Source organism: Ciona intestinalis, unplaced genomic scaffold (genome assembly GCF_000224145.3).
Source record: "Ciona intestinalis unplaced genomic scaffold, KH HT000386.1, whole genome shotgun sequence".
NCBI classification, from domain to species: Eukaryota; Metazoa; Chordata; class Ascidiacea; order Phlebobranchia; family Cionidae; genus Ciona; species Ciona intestinalis.
This window is the reverse complement of record NW_004190707.1, coordinates 1-9305: the sequence shown is the minus strand read 5'-3', so window position 1 is coordinate 9305 and position 9305 is coordinate 1. Positions and strand designations below refer to the sequence as shown.

Below are 9305 nucleotides of genomic sequence, written 5' to 3'. Positions count from 1 at the left end.
ACGAGCTGAACTATTACCTCTGGGTAGAGGCAGGCGCGCTAACCACTACGCCACGGCGCCGGACGAATTATATTGCCAATTACGACTAGTTGAGATGATAACTAACTAAAAAACTAATTTATTTGACAGAGTTACTTTCCCAATTTCAATGATATAATAATTTTATGCAATGTCACTTACGTTCAGCAAATAACTTTCTACACAGATAGAAAGTAGATTTAGGCCTACCATTTTAAGAAGAAATGAAACTAAACTTGAAACTAAGAAACTTTGTTGAAACATGAAAAGATTTTTTTTTTATAAAAGTGTGTCAATACTCAATAGCATATTTTTGGGTTTAGGAATAAAATAAGACTCCCTGATTCTGTTCTAAAATACCAAGAGTTTAGCGTGATGTGAAAGTACAGCTAATGCCATTGGTTGTGTTAGTAAAACCATTTGTTCACAGAATCACAGGCATATAGAATACAGACACTGAAATATTTTGTGCTTACAATGAACAATTAATGTCTTGCTGTCTCTTCCCAAGTTTGTATATTCCTGCATGGCAGTGTAGCTATTTATAGCTCTACATTGCACTATATCTCCATTGTTTGAACTACTCAGTGGATTGCTTGTCCATGTGTTTCCAACCAACTGGTAGAAACAATTAAATAAACAACAGCTTAATATTTTACTCCAACTTTACCATTTGTTTTTGATTATTGAAATAAATTTCAACTCTGTCCAAAGAAGGGACACCCCCAGATGCAGTACATTGGAATGTAGCAATGTTTCCAGCACAAATGGTATTGTTGCCAATCAATGTAGCAGTTGGTGCTGATAAAATAAACATATTGCAAGTGAATGAATGAATGTAACTTACTTTATCCTTGCATGGCCAGAAAACGACAGCCGTTATAACGCGGGTGTTCATACACCTCATGCCAGCAGATGAGTTACCCTGTATGTTACTTTGTGGGTGATTATTTGTTTTTTAAATTTTTTTATATATGGCCCTGAAAGCATTATAATCTTTAATTGCTCATTGATTGGACGATTTTATACACTATGGTTTATATATTATAAGACTTGGTTGGAAATTTTTCTTTAAGTGGAATCAATTAATTAAAATTTAAAGTACATTTTGGATTTAGCGCTTTTAAGCAAACATAAAATTAATTGTTAATTACTCGCTTAGTGGGCGATACACTTTGGTTTATAAAAATGTTTGATTGGAAATATTTCAGAATGTACAATCATTGAATTAAAGTTTGTGGTACATATTGATTTACCACTTTTGATCAAACAATGAAGTAATCTATCTCCTCTTTACAGTGCCCTTATCACGCTAATATCACCCTTTTCCCACCCTTTTCTGCTTTTCGCTTGCTTGTTACTGTTGCGTTTCATTCCCTGATGAAGTCTCGCCGTATGGCAGACAAAACGTTGGATATACACTACGTTTTTATACCAGATGAGCCACTGATATATTGTTTATACTATGCCTGGTAGCAGAAGTAACAGAATAGTGAAGTAGTCGTTAATTACTTAATAAAAATGTGATTTTAAATCTGGAAATTTTGTCTAAAATTTATAAATACATATATATTATGATTTGTTTGATTTCAATCAAGAAATTAAAAAATAAAAAAAATTAAGAATTAGCCAGTCTATACTTCAAAACACTCCTTGATGAAAACACAATCACTGCAATTGCCATTGGTTCTGGTATGAAAGGTTCATCATATATTCGAATCAATCAATATGTATTTACTGTTACAGTAACAGTTATATTAAATGAACATCATTTTGAACTACAATAAAACAAATGATGATGAAAAGTTTGTGACTGTAGTTTTTTTCTATGCTGTTCTATGTCATAATCTTAAAATAAAGCTGGTTATTTGTTTCGAGAAAGTAATGAAACTATTGCATTAGTAAGTGCGGCAACAGACCGTGTGTGCATGGGTGTCCGCAACAGTTAAACAGAATTGTCTATCACTACCGTCAGTGTCGCAAGAGGAACGGCCTACGCGAAACGCTATATGTGTGTGGAGCCTTTTAGGGTGAAGTGTGACATCACTTATGATTTTACAAGCAACATAAAATGTAGGTATTGTAAAGCAGGACCATCAATATAAAATACACCACAGACCACTTACCTGACCAACATTGAACTATCTTTTCATTTTCCCACTCTGCTGTAGCAAGGCATTTGGTTGCAGTGTTTCCAGTTGTTCCATCCATATTAAATAAAGTTGAACCATGGGAACACTGGAAGTTAGCTTGAGTGTGGTAGACACCACTTGATGGGTTGACTAGAACAGTGTTGGGAGTTGGAGATGAACAAGCTGTAATGGGTGGTTGGTCATTATCATTGTATTCGCATATTTTATAATATTCAATTTGTGTTTGAAATAGACTTTCTGTGTTAAATAACTTTATATGATATCAATATATTCATGTTCACGGCACATTACTTTTACTTTACTCATATCTATTAATAAAACCAAAATAAATGTTTTTGTGTCCAAAAAGCAGTTCATATAATCTTTAAATGAATTACAAATTTCAAACCTTGAAGTGAAATGTTCTGAGCAAAGCAACTTGAAACACCGTGAGCTAGCTTCAATGTTGATTGATTGAAAGAAGAAGTTAATTTGTTGCCAACACTGAACGTTGTGGTATAGCAACCTAAAATACCAGCAGGAATCCCTGCGGTATTGTATTGGCAAGTTGCATTGTAACCTGGTACAGGGGTTGATGGTTGGCATGGGTTTGTGCCGAGTCCTGATGGGAATGTGAACACAGCAATATTTGCCACTGACGAATCTTCGAAAGACCATGTAAGATCATTTGCTTGTACAGTCACACAGAAATATCCTGAGTACAACAGCCCAGTATAATCAAGTGCCCATGTAATTCTTGATGGGGTGACTGTTGGGTTGGAACAAGTTGAAAAAGCTGGAAATATAATTTAAATTAAATACATTGTTAATATACACTTCCATAAACACTATATATTACTCAGAAGTTATTACCTGTAGCACACAAGCTTCCAAATATCACCAGCATTAAAAACATTATTGTTTGGTAGCTCATTGTAATTGTGTACAGAATCTACACTTTAACTGCAAAAATGATAGCACAATCCTGTTTAAATAAAAATGCACTATTAAGCAAATTTGATTCTCTCCCTCATATCAACTCATAATGCACGACTTTCTAATGTAACAATTACCAACTACCAATGATTAAACTACTACTAAGCATAGCATGTATTACTCACACTACTCCTACATTACTTCCTTGTTTCTACAAGAGTTAATATTTACTGAGTCATATAATTTGACATAATGGAAGTGTTGATCTAATTTATTATGTTTAACTTGCTTTAACAAATCTAATCTTCAACAGTTAAAGTCAAGAGAGTTATACATACACTGGCCTAGTTCATAGTAAGATATTTGTACTTCAACATAAATCGAAAGCTTTACATCAATGATTAATAAAGCTTCATTATACACATATTACAAGTGTAACCACACATACATCAATATGTATGTATAAAGGCGCACCTAGTTTCACTTAGGTATTATAATCACTCACTCAAAGAAGGGGTTGTGAAAGCCACATATATTATCGAAGCAAAGACATGTAAAATGCACTTGAAAATATTTATACTTTGGGTCTACAAATATCCAATAAATAAATACAACATCATAATAAGAATACAACAGGTTTTAAATATTAGAAAAAACTCAAGACTTTAATATTGAACATATACGTAAAATTGATATAAAAATAAATTTATGTATATATATATATATGATTTCTTACATCCTGTTTTTTATTGTTGAAACTGACAACCAACAGAACTATAAACCTAACTGTTGAGATAAAAGATTTAATGTGCACACAAACACTATGAAATGTGAAATGGCTAAGATCTCTTTAAAAAAGAATGACCTAGCTCTTATGGTTTAAAATTGTCAAGCCATATGTTCATATCCGCTTTCATTTTGTTGATTGCGCGACATATTTTCGTATTTCCTTCCAATAAAGGTTTCGTATCCTTCGTTTGGTGTTGTTACCTGATGAACATATTTAAATAACTTAATCATATGGTTAAATATATTGGGATAACTTACAACTCTTGGCCCCACACTTTGTATATCAGCATAACCTTGCTCATCTGCATCAAAATAAATGTTTAAATCAAAGAAAACATTGAAGAAAATTAAATTAAATCTTACCTCTTGTTACATTGACATTGTCCTTCAGGTTTTCATAATTTGTTGATTGTGTTGCAGGAATGTTCTAATAGAAAAATCACAATTAATTTAAATACATCAGTATTATAAGAAAACAATGATCAAAATTTATTTACTCACATTAGTTACTTGTTCGTTTTGATATGGTGATCGATCAGCTATTTCATAGTAACCTGAAAATATAAACAATATAACAATAAATATAAAAATGTAGTAAACATGGTTATTTGAAACTTATATTTACTCGAATAATAAAGAACAATGTGGTATACTTGAATAACAAATTCTGCAATGTACATCCTTACCATGCTCTGCTTCCATTCCAATGTTGCTGCAAATTAAAGTCAATATTTTAAAAATAACCGTAAAGTTGAAAAAAAATTCGTCCGGCACCGTGGCATAGTGGTTATCTTGCCTGCCTGTAACCCAGAAATGATAGGTTCAAGGCTCAGCGCTGCTACCATTATAAGCATATGTGTCCTTGGGCAAGACACTTAACGACAATTGCTCCAACCCAGTGGTCACTAATGGATTGTCCAAATTATCAGCCATACATAAAAAAAATTAATAAAAAAAATGATCACCCACAAAGTAACATACATGGTAAATCGTAAGCTGGCACGAGGTGTTAAACCAGTGTGATAACGACTGTCGTTTTCTGGCCACGCGAGTATAATGTAAGTTAGATTCATTCATTCATTCAATTAATTATTTTGTTATTGTATATATTGCATGAGATAAACTGTTGTTTACCTTCTTCCTGTAACTTCTTTATCTGCAAGAAAAACACATGGTCAATATAATTTTAACTTATCTATGAAGAGGTAAATGTAAAAATTCTTCTATAAAGAGACAATCATATATTTATATACTTTACATATTCAAAAAACTGACATTCTAGCATGAAATTTCCCCACTATGGATTAAATTTAACCAATAATTAATTAATACATGTTGTATTAAAATATAGACATTCTCACCTTTGTGTTGTTTATTGTTTTGCTGTCTTAAGCAATAAACCACAAGAATGATGATCAATATAAAAGCCACCACCCCACCAACTGCAGCTCCGATTATAACACCCAAGTTATCTGGTTGTGGGATGGGTGGTGTTGGTGTAGGTTGCACTTCATTTATCACTAATATATTAAAAGTGAAAGTATTTTCAAACATTCCGTTGTTGATTCTCAATGTATAATTCCCACTATCATTGAATGACGGCTGCAATGAATAGAAACATCTAAGCTGAATTACAATTTGTTTTTAACAATTTCAAACCTGGTTTCGAGTAAAAACAAAAGTTTGTGATGTTGATGTTTGCGGCTGATTAATTGCATCATTCGTTACCATGGCTCCTAAATACAGAGTGGTTTATATTTTGTAAAGCAGAGGTTTATGGGAGACATACCATCCTTTATTAAAGTGGTTGTATAAGTAGTTGGGTTAAGTGAGAATGTGATGGTACATGATCTTGGACCAGGTGGGGCAATATACCATGTACATATGTTACTGTGGCTGGTTGTACCATCATTCACTGCAAATCCTTCGGCTGCATCTGGAGATGTAAAACATTTATTGAATAAACAACAAATAAAACATACAAGTAAATAAATGAATATAACATTTCATGTCTTAAGGCAAACGCACTAAGTTCACCAACCACAAGGCAGCAGGTGGTGCAAATGGTGAGCAATAGCAACCATTATATATAATAAATCAATTGGCCCATCAAATATAGTTGACAAAAAAACTTTAACAAAATTATTTTAAGATTTAAAGTAAAGTTAGACAACAATATGGAAAACGGTAATTTCATATGATTACGACTCACAGTGTATAATCAATGTCTTGCTGTCTCTTCCCAAGTTTGCATATTCCTGCATGGCAGTGTAGCTATTTATAGCTCTACATTCCACTATATCTCCATTGTTTGAACTACTCAGTGGATTGCTTGTCCATGTGTTTCCAACCAACTGGTAGAAACAATTATATAAATACTAATTTAATATTTTACTTTAACTTTACCGTTTGGTTTGGATTATTGAAATAAATTTCAACTCTATCCAAAGAAGGGACACCCCCAGTTGCATTACATTGGAATGTAGCAATGTTTCCAGCACAAATGGTATTGTTGCCAATCAATGTAGCAGTTGGTGCTGTGAAATGTTTATTCTAATAAGGGGAGGCAATGACCAAAAAGAGGCAATTAATAAAGCAGGAACCAGTAATAAAAGTTTATCGGTAATCCAGGTACTTGCATATAAACATACTTCAATTACTTATTTTAAAGGTTGAACATAATACAGTTGGAGAAGGTTGTTTAAGTTCTTCAGAATGAAGTTTGGTGTAAAACATTTGAAGTTAAACATTGCAGAACATTCAAGTATATAAGTGCAGATATAAACTTAAATTAAATGCAAACAATATGAAAATACTAACATTTTGATCGGATGATGAAACAAATAACACATCTAGACTCAGTATAAATTAATTATGACACAATGCACTAAAAAGAAATGCATAGCGAAGCATTACAAAACATATTCTCTACTTTCCTGTGCACAAATTAATCCATCAGCAGCAATACTATACAAAACAAATCACCCACCTGACCAACATTGAACTATCTTTTCATTCTCCCACTCTGCTGTAGCAAGACATTTGGTTGCATTGTTTCCAGTTGTTCCATTTACATAAAATAAAGTTGAGCCATGGGAACACTGGAAGTTAGCTTGCGTGTTGTAGACACCACTTGATGGGTTGACTGGAACATTGCTGGGTGTTGGAGATGAACAAGCTGTATATAAACAGAACAATATTACCAACATCTTTGAGTTTTAGATTTATATTAGTAAATATTTAACACTCTTACCAAGTCTAACGGTATGACTACCGAATTACACTTGAAAATATATGTTACTATATAAACCCACAGTGAAGCAAAATATATGTACTTCACCTTGTATAATCACAGTAAGAAATGAAACTGTTGTTATGTCGCAGTCAACAGTTACGTTGAAACTAGCATTGATAGCTTGAATGAATCGTAGTTGTGATGTCACAGTCCCACCATTGTCTGTACAAGTAACTGCCACTTCAGCATTGCTGGGTGTCAAGCATCGACCAAAGTTTTTGGCGTAAAATATCAAACTTTTGTTGTTTCTATAACTCCATGCACATGTATTATACAGTGTTGTTGATATTGTTGTAGATATTGTAAGGTTGGTTATACCAAGTGCTCTTGTTGCAGTATTACCAGGTGATGGTAGATTGAGGGTTGGATTGGCTGTTAATAAAATATTGTTTAAAATATTTCAATACAATTAGCACAAAATGTAATTGACATTTTTAAACAATACAAATATTACTTTTCTCCTGCTGAATTTTCATTTCAAATCCAGCATATGAAATCAAATGATTTAATTGGCTTGTAAGTTTAACTATACCAATAGTATAAAGTAAACAAACTACAATTTTCATAGATTATTAAACATAAACAATTAGATTTTAAAGCATGGTTTTATAATTAACAAGCCCACCTTTATTCACATTATGTGCAATCAATATTACAATACTAAATTTTAATTTGGAGAATTAAACAAATATTAGATCAGACCTCGAAATAAATTAATTGTAACACAATACACTTAAAAGAACTGACCGAAAAATACTCTACTTACCCGTATAATAAATTTCTGCTGGGCCAACATACTTACTTTAATAATCTAAACCCACCTGACCAACATTGAACTATCTTTTCATTCTCCCACTCTGCTGTAGCAAGGCATTTGGTTGCAGTGTTTCCAGTTGTTCCATCCATGTTAAATAAAGTTGAGTCCTGGGGACAGCTGAAGTTAGCTTGAGTGTTGTAGACACCACTTGATGGGTTGACTGGAACATTGTTGGATGTTGGAGATGAACAAGCTGTTATTACAACTTATTACATATCAATATACTCATATATACGGCACATTACTTTTACTTCATTCTCATCAAGTAAAAGCAAAATAACAAAATCTTCAAATAATTTACAAATTTCAAACCTTGAAGTAAAATATTCTGAGCAAAGCAACTTGAAACACCATGAACTAGCTGCAACGTTGATTGATTGAAAGAAGAAGTTAATTTGTTGGTAACACTGAATGTTGTTGTGTAACAACCTACAACACCAGCAGGAATTCCTGTGTTGTTATATTGGCAAGTTGCACTGTAACCTGGTACATGAATTGCTGGTTGACATGGGTTTGAGCCAAGGCTTGATGGGAATGTAAATACGGCAATATCTGCACCCAATAAATCTTGGAAAGACCATGTAAGATCATTTGTTTGTACAGATGGACAGAAATATACCAAGTACAACTGCCCAGTATAATCAAGTGCCCATGTATTTCTTGATGGGGTGACTGTTGGGTTGGAACAAGTTGGGAGAAGCTGGAATATATAATTTAAATTAAATACATTTTCATTAACTAGGCATCTTAATCGAATGTAATTACCTTGAACATATAAGCTTCCAAATATTACCAACATTAATATTTGGATATTCATTTTCTGATAAAATATACAAAGCAAGTATTTTTAACTGGAAAAAAAAGATGATAATAAATTGATTACTTAAGAAATCGAAACAACTTTTCTGGGCGCAAAAAATCTTCAACAGTTTTTAAAAAAATATTTGCGTATTTACCTCTTTCGTTATGGAAAAACTCCCTTAACTGTTGGTTATTGTGAATAAAATAGTCAGGCGAATTCTAACTAACTTTGACTCTACTAATAGTATGCTGACATCGAGCAAATGTCGTTAAGTGTCTTGCACAAGGACACACATACCCATAATGATAGCACCGAAGAGCTTTGAACCTATTAACAATGGTTAAAGGCAGGTGCGCTAACCAATTTGCCACGGCACCAGACAATGGTAAAACCTAGTTAAGTAAAATATAAAGTAATAATGACAGTAAAACAACCACTGTTAACTGGAAAGTTGTTAAAACAAAATCGAGAGGATTTAAGATCAAACTTCTTAAACAAAACTAACTTACCATATAT

At 32.8% G+C, this 9305-nt stretch overlaps 2 protein-coding genes across 5 annotated transcripts; both read right to left on the bottom strand.

The window, feature by feature from the left end:
* Positions 1-347: 347 nt before the first annotated feature.
* LOC113475411 lies at positions 348-3292 on the bottom strand. Its single transcript, XM_026839548.1, has 5 exons — positions 3024-3292; positions 2560-2946; positions 2145-2333; positions 689-819; positions 348-636 (listed from the first exon to the last, which is right to left on the bottom strand). The coding sequence occupies exons 1-5, from the start codon at positions 3082-3084 to the stop codon at positions 451-453; spliced, it is 954 nt and encodes a 317-aa protein (XP_026695349.1). The 5' UTR covers positions 3085-3292; the 3' UTR covers positions 348-450.
* A 310-nt stretch (positions 3293-3602) lies between these two features.
* Positions 3603-8903, bottom strand: LOC104265713. Of its 4 annotated transcripts, XM_018816608.2 has the most exons (16): positions 8753-8813; positions 8300-8687; positions 7992-8180; positions 7216-7542; positions 6865-7053; positions 6282-6412; positions 6088-6229; positions 5665-5811; positions 5535-5611; positions 5237-5477; positions 5010-5031; positions 4562-4587; positions 4377-4429; positions 4239-4302; positions 4134-4177; positions 3603-4076 (listed from the first exon to the last, which is right to left on the bottom strand). In XM_018816608.2, exons 1-16 carry the CDS (start codon positions 8759-8761, stop codon positions 3975-3977), a joined length of 2151 nt encoding a protein of 716 aa, XP_018672153.1. In that variant the 5' UTR covers positions 8762-8813; the 3' UTR covers positions 3603-3974. The 4 variants fall into 4 exon arrangements, with proteins under 4 accessions (XP_018672153.1, XP_026695346.1, XP_026695348.1 ...); XM_026839545.1 differs by having other exon boundaries at positions 8300-8903; XM_026839547.1 differs by lacking the exons at positions 6865-7053; positions 7216-7542 and having other exon boundaries at positions 8300-8898.
* Between the last annotated feature and the right edge of the window lie 402 nt (positions 8904-9305).